General features: G+C 38.8%; 1 protein-coding gene across 1 annotated transcript in view; it reads left to right on the top strand.

The window, feature by feature from the left end:
* The window catches only part of spata17 (spermatogenesis associated 17), a 375,661-nt gene that overhangs the window by 48,426 nt on the left and 304,031 nt on the right, over positions 1-23,204 (top strand). Inside the window, exon 7 of the mRNA XM_078557087.1 lies at positions 4,510-4,710. Within this exon, the coding sequence (XP_078413213.1) occupies positions 4,510-4,710 (201 nt within the window). The remainder of the gene's footprint in view (positions 1-4,509; positions 4,711-23,204) is intronic.

The raw sequence follows: 23,204 nt of genomic DNA on the forward strand, positions 1-23,204 counted from the left end.
AGTTTTACAAATGTGTTGTGGAATATCTTGGTGCACATGAAATAAACGAAGATCATACTCATTCACTCTCAATGCAATCCTGGAGTGGTGAGACTTGGACAACATGTGCTAGGCGGGAGAAAAGGCTAAACAGTTTCCGCCTTTGCTGTCTCAGACATACCCTCAGCTCTCTTGGCAGGACGAGGATTTGCAGGAGGTCCTGGAGTTATTTAATTCTATTAGCATACATTTGTTGCTAAGCCACTGACATCTGTGCTAGCTATGCCATGTTCATCAGATGGGTGATGGCTGTAAACCCAAAGATCTTCTGTACAGTGAACTGGTCACTGGGACACGACCTTATGAGCATCGATACCTCTGCTACAAGGACACCTGCAAGCGAGATATGAAGATGGCTGACATTGATTCTGACAACTGGGAGACAGTCGCTGACATTCATGACCTCTGGAGGCTGACTGTTTGGAAGTACGTTGGAAGAGGTGAGCAGAAACGAAAAACTCAGCTGGTCAAGAAGAGAGCCCAAAGAAAGAAGAGGCTAGTGAATTCTACACCTCAGCCTAATGTCCTCCTTTGCAGCATATGTGTCAGAGATTGCCATGTTAGAGTGGGGCTCCTGAACCACATCAGGCAACGCTTCATACCAAGTTGATGACCACAATGCATCTAATCATCTTAAAAGACAGAAGGCTCCCAATGACACTGATTTTTTTTTTCATGTTACCTTGCATAAAATCATAATGGTGAATTATTTTGCCTATTATTAGTCTCCTTTACAGAGAAGAAACTGCACAAAGTGATGTACAACTTGCTATACGTTATTTGGCCTCAAATTAATGCGGCACATTTAATTGTATATTCCTTACCGAACAATCCTTGGATCATAAAGATTCTATCACCCTATCCGATATACAGTTAACTTTATTAGAAAACGCAAACTTCCAGTCTGCATTCATGTTATTCCCAACATGGTGGTATACTTTTCAGTTTTATGTTTTCAGTAAGCAAACAACAAAATAGAAATGAATAAGGTTAAGTGAATTCTTTTAAAGCCAAAACATGCAACATAAAGGAATGGTGTATCCAATTTATTCTTTGGATAGATAATGTTTAATAGCTAAATTATTTTGCATGTAGCATCGAGCTAGGGTAATTTATTTATGTTTGTGCTATTATATCAGTTAAATATCCCAACAGCTCTTTTTAAAAGGCTTTTAACAGTTAATGTTAAAGACAATGCATCTTTTATGAAATAATTAGTGTAAACAGAGAAGGTTAATTGTATATACAGCATCAGCTGACCTGTAATGTGTTTGACTTAAAATATGAAGTCAGGCATGTCCAATGTACAGCCACAGAAGTGTGTATGTATTTTTATATATACTGCTACCTTAAATTGAACCCTGGCATACATTGTGCATAAAAATTCCAAAAATCCTCATTTGCAAATGATCATAAAGCAGAAACAGAAAATTATCCCTTTAATGCATTTCTAGAACTTCTAAAAATAATACATTTTGCAATTTGTTGAATTGCAGAGACTACAAAGCATTGTGCGCAATAGGTAGTATGTTTCTGAACAGGTGTATTGCAAAGATAGGCACCTCAATCAAGTAATCAGTTTTGAACGTTGGTTGAAGGTAATTTATAATGTCTGTTGAAATTTTTTTAACAGAATTTTGAACACTATAATAAAGTCTAATTTGTTTGGAACAAAAATTGTCAATACAATTACTGCTAGTCATCCTATGTTAAATAATATATGGCATAAGAGCAGAATGCTGCCAAATATATCCCTCAAAGTTGCAATTTCCATTTTCAGTAGTTTATGTACCAACCTAGTTTAATTATTTGTTAATTCTAAACTAATTTATAATGGATCAACTTTCAAGATAATTTTTAAGAAAACTCAATAATAAATAATTACTGTAGTTTAAATTAAATTAGTTTTAAAAAAATTACAATTAACTACAAAAATACAAATGACTGAAATTACTCTATTTGAATAATTTCAGAATGATCTTATAACTTGTCTGTAATAAAGTGATGAAAGCATGTTCTTAAATTTTTGTACATAACACTTTATACTTGCTAAAAAATGTCTTTGCTAGAGAATACTCAATATAATTAATTAGGAGTAGTGCTACTATTGTAAATAGAGCTTATTTGAATTTAATTAACTTTCAAGATGAAGCTTTGGTCTTGCCTTGGTAATATCTTAAATTTGGTACACACTTCATTTGTGTACTAATGCATACACCTAATGTTTAAAATATAAATATTATAGGTAATTTGAGTTGCTGTAGAAGGTATATACACTCTACAGCAACAGAACTTCATCACTAATGAAATAATCTAAACTAGCTGTAAGGAAATGAAAATCAAAACTTAATATAACAATGCAAATAACTCTAACACAGTTATAACAATGTTTAAATGCAAAATATGAAAACAAATATACAGTTTGATATTTAAAATTGTTATCTGTCTCAAAAAAAACCCTGAGCAGACTACTTTAGAAAATGTTATACCTGCATTTTGCTGATTATTTACTATATTGTAAATAAGCTAATGAAATATTAAGAATAACTTTTTGGGGTGCAGGGGAAAAGAGAATGAGACTAATGATGGGCTATTAACAGAGTATCTTAATTAAAATACTGCTTTTTAACTTTTTAAGCCAAGATTGTGCACACAAATCCTGCCCTTTTGTAAACCATATATTCAAATCAAAACATTGTTTTCTTTTTGCCATATGTTAGCCTTAAGAATTATAAGATGCTACAGATTTCCCTACTCTATAAATTTTAATTCTAGATGACTGTTAATTATCAATAAAACATTTAGGTACTAGTTAGAAGATTGAGTAGTTCAGAAAAAAATATTTCCTCTTCCAATATATGTATTTAAAATATATAACATAAGACTGTTTGGTGATTGATATAATTTACACTTAGTGCAAATCTGGCTTAATGAATTAAATATTGGGATTCCAATAAATTATTTTTCTGTTTTTTTTGGAAAATTATGGTTTATCATCTTCTGCTTCAAACTGTGCCTTTAGTAATTTACAAAACTAAAAGCCATAGTAGGTATTAGGTCATCTGTGCTTCTCAAGTGACTTGTTTTGTTAATTGCTTTCAGCATTAATTATGGTATTTGTTTAATTAATCTTTACAAAGCTTTTATGTGAATGAAAGGATGTTATTACATGGCAATGTATAATTTCAGTTCTCACAGGAATACTCAGGACTGTTTACAGCTATTCATTTAAAAGTGTAATTGTGCAATTGGCAGGCAGAAATGTTACCTTTTGAGTTTTCAATGAGAATAATTAAATCTTGACTATCTTACTGCATGTTGGATTGTGGCAATGTGTTAACAATCCACCTTCTTCTTAACATCAGGTCAATTATTTGCTGAGTGGGGTTTTTATAAATCCCGTGGCAGTTGTATGTCCTGATAATTATGATGAAGTATGTTGGTCAGTGTTGATTCAGCAATCCTATCTACAGCAAATACTTCATTCACTGATCTCCTTCATGCTCTTCTTTACGGTCATTAAACTTCTTGTGCCTTTTCTTGCCATCCCCTGTGGCCCTAATTATAAAAGGCCTATATGAAAAACATCTAGATTGGGGAGGAAGCTGACTGATGGATTGATAGCTTTGCAAAAGGGTCTAGAATTTAAATGCTATTCAATGGATGACTGGCCAACAAAAGGCACGTTTGCAGATATGCTTGACCTGGTGCAATTAATATTCCAGTTCATGCATGAATTCCTCTGATGGAGGGGGACTTAAAGTGCCAAAAGTGTGTCTCTTGCATAACTCATTTTCTCTTTCATGACAACCCAGAATTTTATACTTAAAAATATCAGTGTTTTCACAGCTCATTTGCCCTACTATGTGATCAGTACACTAGCCAGAAGTAGAACTTGATGCAGAGGGGTCAGTAGGAAGCTATTAACAGGGTCACTCCTGAGAATTCAACAGCTTTATTGAGTTCAGTTTTAGCTTGAATGTACAGCATGAACCCAGGTGTAGTTTTTTTTTAAAACAGCGAGCACAGATTTCCCCAAAGTCTTTATCGGTTTAGAAAATTGCCAAAGAAAATGGATTCCCAGACCACTGTGCTGGCTAAAGGCTGCTGAAGTTTGTGACAAACTTGAATGGTAAAGAGAAGAAATGTTACTTGCACACAAGCATTTAGCATATGCTGCTTGATAAATTGGACAAACAACCATAATTTCTTATGTTTGATTAAATTTGATTTGAGGTAGTCATTTGCCATTCAGCATTTGTGCAAATAATACTAGTCGAATGTAGCCATATTTTTTGTTGCAAGATATAAAACTGTACTTGCTATTTCACCATATCAACATATTTGGCCATTGTTGGTATAAATTGTACAGTTTTTCATTTTTAGTCGTGTTACGAATTTAAGTAGGTGTTTAATTTTTTGTGCGTTACTTCATGGCAGTGAGTTAATAAGTGTTACCTTTCTACCTAGCTTCCAGGTATTTATAACTCACCATATTTGCTGTGCCCGAATGAGATGGAGTGTAGGTTACAACAGGTCAGACCACTGACTCCGAATACATCTCGGAAAAAGGACGCCACTGAGGGTCTTGTGGATCCATCAATGCCTGACATTCCATGCAGCTTTCCTCTATTAGGGCTGCTGCCACCTGTAGGCAAAAAGAAACCACAGGTATGCTGTTTTATTGTATTGGAGCAATGTTGGCCATTTTTATTAAAGAAAGGTTGTTTTTGTTTTGCTTTTTCTTACAGTTAATGTCACCAGTGATTCTCAGTGACCCATAATGCACATACGAACTTACAGAAAATAAAATTTATAGAAGACACATTAAAATCTCCATTTGAGTTAAATTTCATTGATAAAAAATCAAATGTTAAATATTTTATACGCTGTTCCATGATAATAGTAAACCAAAGAAATATGAATTGTTGACAGAAAGCCTGTTGTAATATCTTCTTTGGCTTTGTATCATTGCTGATGATTCACATCTATGGCTGATCTGTTTGTGAGTCTTCATGTGGGAGAACATCCAATTCAAGCGTGGCATCGTTTGTTGCAGTATTGGCATCAATATAAGAATTAAAATATACGTGTGTTTTTCTGCAGTACATTAAAATTAGTTAAGTGTTTGCACCATAGACAAAATATAAAATTGATTTCAGTGCATTTATTCAGTGCAAATATTCTTAAGTAACACAATTTATATAATTTCTTTAAAAAAAAATCCAAAACACTCGGCCCATTAGTGATACCAACTATTAACACTTTTTTTTTCATCTGTTCAGTAATAATAAGACTAATTTTACAAATAATTCAAGCTCAACTCTTTGAACTGTTGTCATTTAAGCAGATACCTTCAGAAAAATAGAAATTTTCCTTGATTTCAAAGCACTGAAAAATATCTAGCTTGCATATATCTCTTCACTATTGATCATGCAGAGGTGTCAGCTACGATTCAGTAGGGGCACTCTCCTCTGAGTCTAAAATTTGAGCACAAAATTGAGGTTGATAGTCAGGTGAGGGAGTGCTGCACTGTTGGAGGTGCTATTTTTAAAATGAGACATTGAACTAAGATATTTACATCTGCCCTTTTCAGGCAGATGTAAATGATCCCATGGCATTATTTCAAAGAAGAGTTGGGGGTATTTTATGACATCCTGCCCAATACTTATCAGTCAACCAGCAATACTAAAACAAATTATCTAGTCAGTATCACACTGCTGTTTGTGGGTCATTGTGTGCAAATTGGCTGCTGAATTTCCTACGCTACAACAGGGGCCACACGTCAAATGTACTTCATTGGCTGTGACTGGAGCATCAGCCTGGATTATGTACTCATGTCTCTCAAATACAACTTGAACCCATAATGTACTGGCTCAGAGGTGAGAATACTAACCAGTGAGGCACATGAGGTTGTGAGTGATGCAGCTATTATTAACAGGATCTAAGCTGGTTGGTGAAGTCAAAACCAAGACACATAGCTTTTCCTCACTGAAAGTTCATTGACTTTGTTCAGTCTCAACACTCCTCACACACAACCAATGTCCTAGCTGTCCCCTATTTATATGCACTGCAAGTACTTAATTAAACAATGCCCTATGTATCTTAAAATATAATTAGCATACTATTAACAGATTCCCCTTTCTTTAAACAACTTTATAGCACAAACAATATCAAAACAAATCAAAGACAAAACAAATTCCACATTTCATATACCCCATCATAATGCAAGACGTCCCTCTTCTAGCACCTCCAACAAGTTCTCCAAGCAAGCATTCCTTTTTTTAAAAATGTCTAATAATTGTTGACTTGCATCAACCCATTTTATCTTTTCTCTCTATCACTTCTTTATGCGAGCAAGGTCAATCCTGAAATTCCTTTTTTATTTTATCCCCCATTGCTCAAATTCTGCAGAACTTTCCCACAGAAAATCATCATTCATTAGATGCCTGCTAGCTTCTCCTTGTGATACCAAAAGAACATTGCTGGGTCTGCTTTTGGATGAATACAGCCTGTTTGCAGCAGGACAGACCTAACTGAGAAATACCACACCCTTGATGCATCATTCAACCCATAAGCACACTTGTTTAATTTCCACAGTTTCCCTTCTATTTTGCCTTCCTTTAGTGATTTCAAAAACACTTCCCTTTGAAATTTCTCACCTTGCAAAAATGCAGCTTTTATATCAATCAATTTATATTCCCAGGAATATGTTGCTAAAAGGGCGAAAAAAATCTTCAAGCTCATTTTTCCTGCGGTGGGAGAGTCCACTCTGACATCTTGATTACCAAGTCTCTCTTCAAAATCTCGAGCCACTAGTCTAGCTTTAATCTTATACATGCACTCAAGAAGTACCTTTTCTGTGCATATCCATCTGTGTGATAAGGCTACTGTACCCTGACTGCTATTTCAGTGTTTGTGTATACGCCAAATTCTTTCAAACTCTTTTTTTTTAGTATCCTTTGTCAACTTATCTAACTTATTAGTAGCCACTAAAATTCCTCAATCATCAGGGCTTCCACCTCTCATGGCATTCCTAGCCTGTTCTATGATCTTTGTTCTTGTCAATCTACGATCTATTCACCCTCCTATCTCTTTCTGAACTACTATGCAATCTCTCCCTCCTACAATCAGAGTCTCTTTTACAAGTCCATGATCTTTTCCTAGGGCCGTGATTACTTCCCAGTCCACTTTCAGAACTCGTGCTGCATTTTTTGGCATTCCACATCTTTAACTTATTTTGCCAATCCATGGGTCGTACCTTCTGTCCCTCAGCTTGCACATTCAGCCAATGTTTGTATTTGCCGGTAGCTTTACCTGTTCTCCCTATAATGGTGGCATCCCTCCATTCATTGGCCCCTACTGACATATATGTTACTAAGTTGCCAACTTTGGGTAGTTGCCCTTTGGGATAAATAGCCTGATCCTGCACTTCAGCATTGCTTTGTCCATATTCAGTCAGCCCTTTATCCACCATAATTTGCTTTTCGTAATTGTCCAACATATATGTATGTGAAGTGCATGGTGCCTCTTCACTTTCTATTACCTGTTCAGATTCTGTAAATACATAACCAGTGCCAATTAGCCTTGAGGAATGTACCTTAAAAATTTCATTGCCATGTTGTAAAATTGCTGTTTTTCCATCACAGCCTATAACCTTACCCGGGCCTTTCATTTCTGCCCTTCTCTTTTGTAATATACCAAATCCCCTGGATTAGATTTTATTTTTGATGGCCCTATGCGGTGCCATAAGGCTCGTCACATTTTCACTGAAACCTCATCCTTGATAAATGCCCTTCTCCCTGCTTGCAGGGCATTCAGATGCTCAGAAAAAAATGAACTCATTGTAGTGCCTTCCAAGGCCAGGGGATGATCCCACATCACCAAAGGTCAGCCATGATCTTATTAAATGGAGGAGCAGGCTCGAGCGGCTGAATGGCCTATTTCTGTTCCTTGTTTGTATTTTTGGATTTCTCTCATAAATTGATTGAATCGGGATTCTAGCCCTCAACTATTTGAATTGAATTCTTCACATGGACTGCCCACGCCAGGACAGATGTCAGTTTACAGCTCTGTTGGTCAGCTAATATTTTGTGAAGCATCTCATCACTTACTGCATGATTTCTTTCACAAACCCCATTACCAAAGGGACTTTCCATGGCTGTGTTCATTATTATGATGTTTGTATTTTCTCACACACTTTTAAATTTGTTGTTGGCAAATTCCACCGCCCCCAACCCCATTATTAGTGAGGAATTTTTGGTGTTCCCAGTCTATTTCCCATCCATTTTTCCAATATCTTGTCCACAATTACCTTTTTGTCTTTACTACATATTACTGTTGACAAACTGAATCTGGTTTCCATGCCTATGAATTGTAAGAGAAAAATGTTTTTGTCTTTATCCCATTTCTTCAAGTCCATTGCTACAATTTCATTAAAGTATTTTGCTAATGGGAGACACACTGCGAGCCATGATGGCATCCTCCAATTTCTTTTTTCACATTTTTCGCTGAAAGTTTAGTATATTCATCATCCTTTATCCCTGCATCCTTTAGTAGGATTTTTGACTTATGAAAGGATGGATGGACAAACTGCCGAAGTAGTTTTAAACCAATTCATCTTTTTTTTTTCTTTAAACACCTACTCCCTGATGTCATCAACGCTTAACATAGTGATTAGAAATTAGGTCTTGTTAAGGGGATACAATAATGTCCTGATTATGTAAATCTACATATTTCCCAAAAATAATTGCCTTATTGTGTTCCATATTTAATTTCATTTGAGCCTTTTTCCATAGATGGCTTACTCAACAGTAAGGGTATTTCACAGGATACTACATCTGTGCTGATAAAATGGTTTACTCTGGCTATTTTAAAAAGAATCACCACTCTCTTTAGTGACTTTAATGTGTTATCGACCTGAAACTGAAGTAAGTAGAACTTTCATATTCCTTAACCTTACTTTGATCTTTACTACTTAGAGAATTCAGGCAACACTTCAACCAATCCACATCATGGTCCAATACAGCATAATTGAATGAGTCCACAGCTTGAACACCCATTACTGACTAAAGCTTCTGGTGACCAGCACAATTCCTTCTGACTTATCAGTATTGTCATCTTCCGAATCTTCCATGTCATGCGTCATTTCAAAAACCCTGTTATTCCATTTTGGACAGGTCATCACTTAATAATATTTAGAGTTGCATTGAAACACCTGATGACCATTCCTCGGTTATTCCTGGGGTTCAATCTCCTATTATGACATAGCTGATAGTAAAGGCTGAGTTGTTCAAATCCCAGTGGCAAACTTGAAACAACTGTCATAACCCATTTTTGCAATTTGTATGTTTTGAGATGCAGGCTTTGAATTCAGTAGTAATAAGACTACTGAGTCTCAAAAGGATTTTTATGAAACTAAATTAACATTTATTAATACAAAGGTTGTAAACACATACATATGTCTACAAAATTACTACTATAATAACTACAAAATTCCTTAATTAATCTGACTCTCTACACCCCTGGTAACAGTATAACTCATAGATTTAACAGAAGCCTGGCAAAGCACACCCTGGACAGTCTCATTCGAAATGAGTTTCTTTCAGCTCTGTGTCCTTGCAGACAGGCTTGAGGCTTACAGGTTGGAGGCTTCTCACACTTGTTGGATCTTAAAATGCCTCTACCTTACACACAATCTCCTTTATACATATATTTCTCTCTAAATATAAATTTTCCATTGAATCAGTAGGCTTTTAACTTTACTTCTTCTAACAATAATATCATTTCATCCCACCAATTTTATTAGTAAGCTGAAAAAAAAACACATTACTTGGTATCTTCTGGCTAGGTGCAAGATTTCACCCCCAGTCTTTAATGGCTTCTTTTAACAAATGCAAATTTACACTTCACCTTCTCCCCTCCTTACGTTCACCTAATTAACATCTCAAACTACTATACATCAAAGCACCCAGAGTAGCTGGCTTTAATCCAATTAAGACAAACACAGACACACACATAGACACAGACCCCACTAGAACTCTTTTAAAATAATTTCCAATAACATCATTATATCTTCTTGACACTCCTGTGATAGTTACCCAATTCCAGTCATCTGTTAGAGCTACCAAAAGGGTCTCCATCCTCATTCCTTTTGTTTGTGGGTCTTCTTTCATATTGACACTTGCGTCCTATATCTAAATAGTCTCAATGCTGATAGCATTGACTCCTCCATCTTTTCTTTACTGTTGCAGGTCCCATTTGTGCCATGAAAGTGGCTGGAAATGAATGTTTTCCCAGAATTTTTTTAAAGCTTCAGACAGCTATTCCAAAAGCTATTCTCTTACTGAGAATCTAACTGCAGTCAAGACCAGGGCCAGGATTTTCCTGTTGGCGAGCGGGGTGTGGGACCCGCTCGCCGACGCGTAAAATGATGCGCGGTGTCGTCGGGCAGAACTCCTGACGTCACCGCGCCCCATTTAAATTTTCAGGTAGGCGGGGGCTTAGCAAAATCAGCTGTGCACCCGCCGACCTGTAAATGGCCAATTGAGGCCATTGACAGAGTCATTTAAGTAATTAATTTACCTGACCATCCAACCTTAAGGTTGGTGGGCAGGCCAGGAGCCCTGGCAGGAATTAGAAAAAGCATGAAATCTCATCCACAGGCGGGATGAGGTTTCATGTAGGTTTTTAAAAATTTAATTAAAAGTGTTTTGAAAAGTTATGGACATGTCCCCTCATGTGACACTGTCACATGAGTTGGGACATGTCAGGGATTTCTTTTTCTATTTTTAATATTTTTAAATTACAGCCAATCTCCCTAAGGCAGCGCTTTGCCTCAGGGAGACAAGTGTGCTCTTTTGTACGCATGCACAAAAGAGTGCACTCTCGGCTGAGGGATTCCCCCCCACTGCCCGCACAGGGGAGCGCTCAGCACTTCCGTGCAGACGTCACGCTAGGCGGGCCTTAATTGGCCCACCCACGTAAAATGGCAGCGCACCTCCAATTGGGGGCACTGATTGGTGGCGCACCTCCGTATGCCCGCTCTTCAGCTTCCACCCCCAATGGGGGGAAACTTCTGCCCCAGGAGTCTATCCATGTTTGATACTTTAGCACAGTCCAACAATTTGAAAGCAAGCACTGAATTAGAGATCGCCAGATAGAATTTCTGCAATCTTATATATGACCTGTTAAATTCCAGGATATATTCTTCAATGGAATAACCATCCATCTTTCTAAATTTATCAAAGTCTGAACATGTAACAGGTCATTTTTCTTATAAGTTTTGTCCATAAATTTTGAGATTATCCAAACTTTCCTCAGTGTCCAAATGATGAGCCTCTAATGTTCAGCTTCACAGAACAATGGTGGAAAATCATACCCTGATACTTTGTACTTGGTTTCAGCCATTCTTCTCTAAAGTAACTCCAATTATAACCTTCTGTTTGAAAAGAAATCTTAGTTTCCAGCCTTCACCTTTCGGCCAACCATTTTCTGCTACCAATGTTAATAGGATCCAAACTGGTTGATCAAGTCAAAATCAAGACACATAGCTTTTCCTTACTGAGAGTGTTTATTGACTGTAAGTTTCACTACTTGTCATGCACAGTCAGTGCCTCAACTGTCTCCCATTTGTGTTCCAAGTACTTAATTAAACAATGCCCTTCACCTGCGTATCTTAATCATATAATTAACAATTTTTGGTCATAGCTGTTAATAGTATTTTGACACTCTTCTTACCTTAACAAGTGTAGTCTGTTTTTCAACCATATTCTCGTGGCAGTGCTCCTGCGATCTCAGCAATCTCTTTCCCCTGCCTCCTAAGTTGATGCATAGAGGACTTTCTGCCTCGAGTGATGAAGGATGTCTATTTTCCTCTCCACTTGCTGCACCAAGGTTTTCGGTGCAACATTGGAGAATCTTAGTTGTTGCTTGCCCCTTCCTTCAGTCATTTCTTCCAGAATGTTTTGCACAGTTCTTTCAGCCAGGATGCACCACCCCTTTAAGAGGTGCGAGCTGCCTTTTAAGTAGTGTCCTGAACTCCCAATATAGCCACTACCCCACCCCACCCTTCTCCCCTACCCCACCCCAACCTTTCTAACAAGTGTACAGCCAATAAATTGCAGCACATGCTGGAATTATTCTAATCGCCAGGTAGCACAGGTATTGCATGCTTGACAAAATGCAGTAGCAAAGTTCACATCACTCATCTCCATAGCACTGAATAGCTGAGAATTGATCGGCCAGAAGTTGTTCATTGAAAATAGCTGACTTGCAAAAGGTCCCAAATATGTCATATCAGAAAGAGAATTTTTGAAATCAATTTTGAAGTTCATAATTTCTTGAGCTGCGTGATGGATATTTATTTGTCATTGCTGTTATTTACAGTCATTGATTTTTAATGGTAATTGGTTCCAATTATGGGTTTCTATTAATGTAGAACACAAATGAATATAAATGAGCTATGAATCATTTATTTTTATTAGCCCCTGTGTTTCTTTGTTGTGCGCTTGTTGGAACTCCAGTCATGATGGGTTACTCATGAGCTCACCTGTTGGATTATTGAATCTTAAATTATATTGTTGTATCAGCTGATTGGGAACCCAGCACTGTTGCCTTAAGCAAGTGTTCAAATTTAACTCTTTGAAGTATGTTCTAGCTACACAGACGATGTGTGTTGATGTATGAACTTAATAGCAAACCTGTTCTTTAAAGTTACCTATAAAGCTCACTTTTGCTTCACTCAAACATGTAAAAGTTATTCTTACAATATGTCAAAAATGTGTATGATGCACTTCTTATTCACACTATAATTATTTCCTATGTCACTTTCTTGTGCCAACACTTTACAATGTCGAAATCCTATTTTCCTGCTACACTTTAGTTAACCAGCACCGCCTGTCATTTTTTTAAGTCCATGTTTATTAAGTTAAACACTCCAGTCCCAGACTTTCCTTTGCTTCTGCCTGGTCAATCTTTTTCCCTACTGACGACCCTGAAATTATGTCTGCATCTCTCCACTCTTTTGTACACTCTTCACATTTGTATGATTTTTAACATCGTCATTTAAGTTTTTTTTAACTTAATGGCTTCATCTGCTCTCAAAAGCTAGGGCATATTGATATGCTTCACTACAGTTATCATTCTGCATTTGTAATCTACACATGCTGCAATTTGAGGTTGCGAGGGCTAAGATTTGCACCAGTGTAATTCTCCGCCTGTAAAACTTGGAGTTTCTTCCCTTATGGTAAAATATGAGTTCTGAGTTCATTTTACTTTCCAAATTAATTGAAAACTAGCTGGAAAATAAAATTTAACAGTTTTATTCAGATAATGTTTCACATTCAAACTATTATCAAGTCCTTATTTTTTGTTTCAAAGGCTGAGCCTAAAGCCTTATTTCCTTGCAACGTAGTGGCAAAAGGAGAATTTTCTTTATTTCTTTTCAATTAATACCTAATAACATAAACTAGTAACTTTAAAGCTTTGATCTGATGGAAATGCTAGAAATTTTTGTGAATGAAAGCAAGATTGGCCATTCAGAGTATACCAGAAACAAGTTACAAAATGAACATAAAAACTTTTGTTGGTAAGGAATACAAAGTGACGGTGCCAGCTTTGTCCTCTGTTTATATTTTAAAATCATAAACAATTATTGTTTGCAGAAAAAATATTAAATGCAGCACTTGTGCCTTTGTGAAATCTATACTTTCTGTTTGATTTTCCAAAATGAGGTGATTCAAGAAGTTCTTTTTTTGAATTTACATTTCATCAAAAAGCTATTACCAACTTGCTGTTTTTCTAGCTAATCTGGAGAATCAAGCTGTTGTGATCCTGGACCAAACTCCCGAATGTTTGGCACGATTCAGTTAGGGATCAATAACCTTTGTTCTAGTAGACAAAGTTTGAGATTCAGATACTTGCTTAAGAGAATAAAGCTACAACGTTCCATGGGTGTTGAACAAACAAAAATAAATTTTGCCTTACGAGGTCAGAAAGATAAAACCATTTACAACTTTGATCTCATGCGCCTCACATTAACCATGAATGTTAGCGTATGTGAATCAACAGGCAAATTGTGGTTGAACACACCACACTGCACAATAAATGGCAGATGCGACCAAGACAGATTCCATGAATTTCTCAACAACACACCCAGACATCAGTAAACACTGAGTCACCCAATCTTGTTGAAACTCATTCTGTCTCACGGGGGATTCCGGTCTTCACCTTTGAAAATTTTGCCTTGGCATTCTGTCCATAAGTTGCTCTAACTCTGACGCCGTCCACAACGGCACACCTCCCTAGTCTCTTGAGACTGTTTCCCTGAACTCCCAAGTATGCGCTCAAGCACCAATTCACAAGTGCACCTTCAGCATTTTGGTGGCACTGAGCAGAATACTACTGGTTCAAAGGGTTACCTTTGCTGCAACAGCCCGCAGCATGGAGTAACCAACCTTCTGCCTCCTTTGGTTTCCAGGGCTTTTCCTGAGCCAGCCTCGATTGCCATGGTTTCTCCTGAACCTTCTCCACTTTAGGTCTGACAACTATAGCCCATTTTCTGCTTTGAGCCTCTTTCTCTGCTGCTCTTGCTTCTTAACTGGGACCTCTCCCTGTCCCCCCCCTCCTTTGGATTGTGGCACTCTGTTCCCAGCCAGATGACTGGGGTTTTTACACCGTTAATTTATTTTTTTTCCCGTCACATGGCCGTGAGAATGCCAAAGCGCTATGCTGTACATGCATCGCTCAGTCCTGGTCCAGGCATGTGCGGAAACTCCCGAGGCACGTTGGGAGTTGTAGTTCCCAACCTGCTGGTGACCAGGTAAATCTGGATCTCAAGGCCTAGAAAAGTCTTGTGATTAAATTAGTTGTGTACAGCTGTATTTTGCAAGTTTCAAATATTAGCTTCTTATTTGATCCTTAGATCTCCTTTGGCATTGTGTTACAATGATGGAATTTATAAGATTGTTATGTTTTGGAACATAGGAACATAGAAGCAGGAATAGGCCATTCAGCACATCATGTCTGCTCTGCCATTCAACACAATCACGGCTGATCATCCACTTCAATGCTTTTTACCCACACTATCCCCATATCCCTTTATTTCAACATTTACCAATCTCTGCTTTCAATAACTAAGCTTCCGCAGCCCCCTGGGGTTGGGAATTCCAAAGATTCACAAGCCTCTAGTAAAAAAAAATTCTCCTCATCCTAAGTGGCTTCCCCCTTATTTTGAAATTGTATCCCCTGGTTCTAGATTCCCCAACCAGGGGAAACACCTTACCTGCATCTATCCTGTCTATCCCTTTAAGTGTTTTGTAGGTTTCAATGAGATCATCTCTCATTCTTTGAAACTCTAGAGAATACAGTTTCCCCAATCTCTTTTTATAGGACAGTCCTGCCATCCCAGGAACAAGTCTGGTGAACATTTGTCGCTCTCCCTCTGTGGCAATAATATCCTTCCTAAGGTAAGGGGACCAAAACTGCACGCTGTGGACTGAATTTTCCCCCTGTTGGGGGGGAAGTTGATGGGCGGGCGTGCTTCCGGATCGGCGCCCCCGATCGGAGGCGCGGCGCCATTTTACGTGGGTGGGTCGATTAAGGCCCGCCCAGCATGGCGTCCGCAGGGAAACGCTATGCGCTCCCTGTGCTGGCCGGGGTAGGGGGGGGGGGGGAGGGATCCCAAAATCGAGAGTGCACTCTTTTGCGCACGCGCACAAAGGAGCACTCTCCCTGAGGCTAAGTGCAGCCTCAGGTAGATCGGCTCTAAATGTTAAAAAGCTAAAAATAGAAAAATAAAATTTCCCTTACATGCCCCCTCATGTGACAATGTCACATGAGTTGGGACATGTCCGTAATTTTTACACAATCTTAATTAAAAATTTTTAAAGCCTATATGAAACTTCACTCCGCCCGTGGATAAGGCTTCATGTTTTTTCTATTTCCCACTGGGGCTCCTGGCCTGCCCACCAACCTTAAGGTTGGATGGGCAGATCCTTTAATTGCTTAATTGACCCTGTCAATGGCCTCAATTGGCCATTGACAGGTCGGCGGGCGCGCAGCTGATTTTGCTGCGCTCCCGCCTTCCTGAAACACTCCTGCCTTCCTGAAAATTTAAATCGGGCGCGGTGACATTGGGAGTTCCCCCGATGTCACCGTGCATCATTTTACGCATCAGCGAGCAGGCCCTGCCCCCGCTCGCCGACTTGCAAAATTCTGCCCTATATTCCAGGTGCGGCCTAACTAAGATTCTATACGATTGAAACAAGACTTCGCTCCTCCTGTACTCAAATCCTCTTGTGATAAAGGCTAACATACCATTAACTTTCCTAATTGCTTGCTGCGCCTGCATGTTAGCTTTTGGGATGGTGGTTTTCAATTTAAGGTAAAACTAAGGTGGGCATGTGACCTGTTATGAGGTCTGCCTGACAGTAAGCCTGGGTGGTTTGATTGTTTGAGATCAAAGGAAGGCTTAGAACGTCTTACTGGGGAGAAGGGGCAAGGTACTTACACTGGGAGACAATGGCAGCAGCCTATGTGTTAACAATGGAGCTTATGGCCTGAAGTTTGGTGAAAATTCCTGGCTCAGCGAAACCCGACTCGGGAGAAAGTGCCCCGGATGGTCCACTTTTCAATCCAGAGGGGCGACTGTGTAATGAGAGTCAGACCCGCTGTTCGGAGTTTAGAGTTCGGAGGCAGCCACAGGGGCTGCCAGGTGCAGAGGCAGCCTGTGCAAAAGGCCCCTTTCGTGATTTGGGACTTGTCTCCAGTTATAAAGAAAAATAATAAAAGCAAAAATAGTCCTCGAGCCCTCGCCCCTTACACTGCACACATCCCATCCATGTCACCTCCTGCCCTCCACCCACCCTCCATGGCCCTTCATACCTTTCGTGCCAACCTATGTTCCTCTACCACCCCATGGCCCTTTGTAGCCCCTATGGCCTTCTATCCACCCCTATGGACCTATGTAAACTTAGTGCCAACTCATGCCAATCTGTATCCCCACCTACTACCCTTTGTTCTTACACCCTCCGTGCCAACTCATCTAGTCTCCATCATGGGCAGATCTCAGGATCCATGCTGAGATGAAATAAAATTAAGTTCTAATGATCTATTGTGGTTTTTTTTTATAAAAAAGAACTCTCATTCATAAAAGCCAATTCACTACATTTACATTCCTTCAACTACATAATCCCTTATCAAAACAAACATACCATTCAGGTGGTTAATCTTTTATAAAGACAAGCATTTGTATTAATAGTCCCACATCAAATGCTTTTTTTCACACAGAGGGTAGTCAACCTGTGGAATTCTCTACCACCAAAGGCTGTGGAGGCTGGGTCACTGAGTATATTCAAGAAAGAAATTGATTTTTTTTGGAAATTAGGGGCATTAAGGGGTATGGAGAGAAAGCGGGAATATGACTTTGAGATAGAGGATCAGCCATGATCATATTGAGTGGCGGAGGAGGCTCAAAGGGCTGAATGGCCTACTCTTTCTAGTTTCTATGTTTCTATATTTATAACCACTTGGAGCTGCCAGCCAAACTGTGAACTGACAGGCACCCCACTGCGATAATGGTAGCTTGTAAAATCAGTCATGCAGCACAAATCATATAATGATGGACCTCAAGCTTATGTCAGCAGACAGAGTGAATTAATAAGCACTGATTTTTTAAACACCATTTTTGAAAACATTTAAAGGCCAGGAGATTTGACAGCTTGACAATTCCCTTCAGCTGCTCAGTTCCCTTCAGCTTGACAGTTCCCTGAGTTTATCCGCTTTTTACACACCTTCATGTCTAATTTTAACAACCTGAAAGTGCACCCGACCTCTCCAAAAGGCCACTTTACCTCTCCCAAAGGTGTCCCTGGACCTCTCCAAAAGGGTACCCTGCTTCTCCAAAGAACTCTGGCATATTTAGACCTTCTCCAGAAAGGTCTAAAGTTCACACATCATGTTTTGGATATGCCAGTTACAAAAATTGGATCTGTTTGTAGGTAGCTGCACTTTTACATGTAAAGCTGCCTCTGTGAACCATGGATGTGCAGACTACAATTTCACCCTGTTCCCTCTGGCAGAAATGGTTGGTGCCGGGGGTTCAGGGGCAGGACATCCAGGATAGAGTCTCTGGTGCCATTTTGGATTAAGTCTGAGACCCTCTCCATCTTTACATGCTCGTGAGTCTTCAAAGTCCCAGAGATGTGTTGAGAGTATTGAGTTGTAAATAATTAAGCTTTAAATTGGCCATTTAGTTCCAAGATGAAAGGGAGTTGGGTTCAAGGATAGCTAATTAGCATTTCTACCTAGAGATTCACACTGGCTTCCTCAGCATCTTTCCCCATGGCATTGTAAAGATCAGATTTCCTGGAATATCTCAGAATATCACAAGACAGTGTTGTTGAGGCTGCCTGAATCCAGGAGAGAGAAAGCAGCTAGAGGCCAAAAAGGTCTCATAATTCACTGTGCAGGAATGTGGTGGAAGCTCATGCTCCGATTGAACAGACCAAATAAGTGGGAAGTTAGAAAAGAAAAGAAAACCCCATTGTGAAAGGCAGTTCTATGATTGCAAATTACCTAGAGAAGTGGGACACAAATGGCATTGGTCCCTTTTTAAACCATCAGGCACCAAATTTCTAATGTTGTTCCTGTCAGCCTCTACACCCAACCCATCAATAGCCCCTTTGAACATTCAGAGACTCCAGGATGCCTTTCCCTTCTTTAGCTGTTCCCATCTTTGCTCCTTCCTTAAAAGATTAAAAGGTTAATTGTCTGTCTTAAAAATGAATATATTACATGTTGTGCATGCAGGTGATGTTGCAAGTAGATCTTTGTGCTGGACAGCATATGGGATCAGCAGTTCAGCTCAAGGTTAACTAGGCCATTCCACCTAACCAATCCATGCCAGTCTGGTTTAATTGAAGACTCTGGCCAGGGAGTGTAATATAATTTTTTGTTTTATTCATTCATGGGATTTGGGCATCGCTGGCTAGGCCAGTATTTATTGCCCATCCTTAGTTTGCCCAATTTATTGCCAATTAGTGGCAAGGATATAGAGTTTATAGTGGGGGCTGAGGACGGTGGCTTTGGCCATACCTGTCAGGAAAGATTGATCAATTTGAGATTCGTTTCACTAGAAAAGAAATAGTGGAAGGGTCACCTGATAGACTTCTTAAGGTTTATTAAAGGATTTGATAGGGTAGATGTAGGAAGGATGTTTGGTAGAAACCAAAACTGGGAACTATAAATATAAGATAGTCACTAATAATTCCAATAGGAATTTCAAGAGAAACTTTACAGAGAGTGGTTAAAATGTTGAACTCGCTACCATCAGGAATAGTTGAGATGAATGCCATGGATACACTATGGGGAAGCTAGATAAGCACATGAGGGGGGAAAGGAATAGAAAGCTATGCTGTTAGCGCTAGATGAAGAGGTGGCTTCTGCATAGCAGAAACACTGACAGGAATCTGTTGGATCGAATGGCCTATCTCTGTGCCATATGTTCACGATAATTCTATGTAGTTTTCGTAAAAAAGGAACATGTGGAACTGAATATCAAAACAAGTTTAAAATCCCAAGATGCCATAAAGACAAATTTAACTTATGCAGCCACTGTCATTCAGTAACACTGATAGCATATTGCACATTACAATGACATAACACACCAATTGCTGCAAAACACTGAATCTTCTGACATACTGAGTAAAGCCAGAGGAGGTCCACTATTAAATTATAAAAAATAGTGCATGTCCATGGACTTCCTTCCAACTGACCCATATGCGAAGTAATCAGAGCCTGGCATCAGACTTTGACCTCATATTTATTAATTTGAAAAGTGCTAAATTAGAGCTGGAAAAGTGCAAATCAAAATTAAGGAAACTTAAAAAAGATTGCCAATGAAAGAAAAGGCAGCCTTGAAATTGTATAGCTCAATTCACAACCTCAGGATGACCCAAAGCACTTTACTGTCATTGAGGTACTTTTCGAAGTGTAGTCACTGATGTAACAAAGGTAAGGTGACAACTAGTTTGTACACAGCAAACTCCCACAAACAGCAATGAGAAAATGATTAATTAGATGTTCTGTTTTTATGGTGTTGATTGGGGGATAAATTTGGCCAGGATACTGGGAATAACTCCCCTGTGAAAATATGAATAGCTCCTCTAAGAAAATACCATCGACTTATAAAAGCAACTAATTCTGAGTGACTAGTAGCAGAATTAACCAGTAGAATAAAGGAAAAGATGAACCGTTGAAGTAATTCAAAATGTATGATGCTTGTACTAAATTTTAAGCAAAATCATTGAACATTACATATTTCACAATAACGTAATTGCACATATCTACTGAAATGTTCTTTGTGTCTGAATGCCATCATTATTATTTTAATTTCAAGGCCTCAGCATTTCTCAAAAACCTGAACTTGGACTTTAACTGTGAAATCGGATGCAGCAATCTGAGCCTGTGCAGTGTGCATACTTTCCAGGGATGTAGAAGGAGTGTTTAGTCAGTCCAACATTTTCTATTCAATTACCAAAACCACGTGCTTGGTTGTCTTTTTTATAAATATAAATTATTTAAAGGAAAGCTAGGGAACAAATATCAAAACCTCATTAGGTAAAGTTTATTTGAGTGTATACCTGAACAGCGAGGTTAGTTGTGTATATTTTGTTATGATCCCAGTTATGAGAATACTGGCCAAGCCAGATACTTGTTAGGATCTGGCTTTATGGACCATAATCATTTAAAGAATATAATGCTGGGAAGAATCATGGGTAAGGTAATAAGCAGCAGGACTCTAAATTGAAACACCAAAAGAATCTTTACTAAATGAACTTGAACGAAATAAACACAAGCAATAATGACTTAATAGATGCAGTGAGCAAATAAGATAATGATTCTAAGCAATGTGAGCTTCTACCTTAAATTCAATCCAACGGACATGGCACAGCTTAATCTTTTTACGGTGGTTTTCACTCTGATAGGCTTTTAAACATACTCATACTCTGGAAGACATTTCCTTTTTCTCTGGGTCTGGTTGCACAGGTCACAGCTGAGGTATATGGTATATGCCTACCAATATGACCCCCTGATCCAAGTATAGTCATCGCTGACAGTCTCACACTACAACCCATCAGACACATGTTGACACTCCCTTGGCATCTATTCCATAGCTTGACTTTTCCTCTCTTTACGGAGTTAATTGGTCCTATTCAATTCTCTAGAACTCCCTCTTTTCCTCTCTAAGCATACAGAACTGAGTATTCTCATTAAAAACAACAGACTGGATGTCTGCAGCCTCCCGGTCAGCTTCTCTTATACTTAATTTTCCTAAAAGAAACACCAGTTTTCCTTTTAGAGTATAGTTCCACCCCCAGCAATCTTCTCCATGGCAACCGCAGGGTTTTCTTGCTTCCAAAAGCCCCTCAGGTAAGCCAAAAGTTCAAGCATGGTTTGTAAACACACACAGGCATCCTAAACCAAACTGAAAGTAAAACACCCCCCAATTCACCTTAAACTGAACCAAAACTCTACATTATTAACCTGTAATATAACCCACAATACAGATAGTTATAGCAATATGTTTGTTCAATGAGAAACAGAATAGACAAATGGATGATTTTAACCCAGCCTGCCCCAGGCATATGGGGCCTTAATTAAAAGATGAAAATTGTACTTTGATTTTTGTCGTTCCCTTACTCGCTCGACTTTCATACAAAGTGGCTGATCCTCCTCCAAGCCACAGACCAGCTAAGAAAACCTAGTGGGTTTGGTGTTCAACATTAACTGTTCAATGTTAAAAGTGTCGCTGTTTTGCCTGTCACGTAACACATGTTGTCACACTAGCTCCTATCTTACAATGGCAGCATGCAAGGTTTTAATAAAACTTCTTTTGGTTAGTTTACGTTGCAGGATCTAGCCACTGGATGACTCTCGGAGCAATTTGTGTTCTGAACTTGCTCCCATGTCACCCATGTTGCTTTACGCCTAGTAGGCAATCGATATATTCTTAACACTTTAATTTATTATTTTCATTTCTAATTTTTGTTTTCTTCTGCCTACCTCAAAGCCACCTTATGCCCAAAATGTATCATTGGCTGATATTGTTTTCTTCATAGCATATCAGTGTCCTGGGTAAGCCCCAGTAGGTTGTAGCACAGGTTGTTTTCTGTTCCCTATCTACCCTGATATAATACTCTGATAGCATAGATATAGAAAAGATAGGGAAATCGAAACTGGGAGCTACACATATAAGATAGTCACTAAGAATTTCCTACAATAGATTAATGTAAAAGAAATGACTGCCTCTTTGGGAGCATGTTTGGGACTCCTCTATCCTCCAAGTAAATTGCTCTCCTTGCTTTTCTAAGTTTGCTAGTCCACAGTATATCCTGAGGCCATTCTCTACTTTAGCTTTCTCACACCCACCAGTTACCAGACAACCTAATAACCTGCCCTGCCTCTCTGTCCCATGGTCAGTGCCCTATCCATTCCTTCAGTGACTCGTGCCTCTCAATCACTAACTGGTCTAGGTTGACATGGCTATGGGGAAATTTATGTGGGCAGCAGGCAGCCACAGGATACTCGGTATTTTTATCATTTATTTATTCATTTTTGTACGTCTTTCTGTCTGTCTCTTTCTGTTTTCTTTCCTCTGTTTCATTTTGGAACTATCTGCTGAATGCATGTATACAATTCTCTTCCTTGCTTAACTCTGGTCTCTCATCCCTCTGCTCTGCTCTTCTGTGCCTCACTCCTCTATCAGTTTTGTTTCCCACCTGACCAGCTTCCCACGCCTTCCCTTTCTCTTCTATTTCCACCCACCAAAGCTCTTCTCCATTCCACTATGCTTTCCTCTCTAACATTTTGTAAAAATGTTGGTGGTACTTTAATAACTAAACTATTATACAGTTTCTGAGGTAAAAAATGCTGCCATCCAATTACATTTGATACTTTTTAAGTTGACATCAGCTAAACAATCAATCATTTGAAGTTTCCTAACCTTGCTGAAACTGTACACAGCACATGATATAGCCTAGGTAGAAGATAGTCAGCATTCTCGTTGGATTAAAAGGAAATGGCAATAAAATTTGAAAGGTGCTCACTCTGTGAATTCTACATGCTTGCTCTCCAGGCATGGAGTCCCTCGAACCAGGAGCACA

The sequence above is a fragment of the Cetorhinus maximus genome, chromosome 14 (genome assembly GCF_964194155.1).
Source record: "Cetorhinus maximus chromosome 14, sCetMax3.hap1.1, whole genome shotgun sequence".
NCBI classification, from domain to species: domain Eukaryota; kingdom Metazoa; phylum Chordata; class Chondrichthyes; order Lamniformes; family Cetorhinidae; genus Cetorhinus; species Cetorhinus maximus.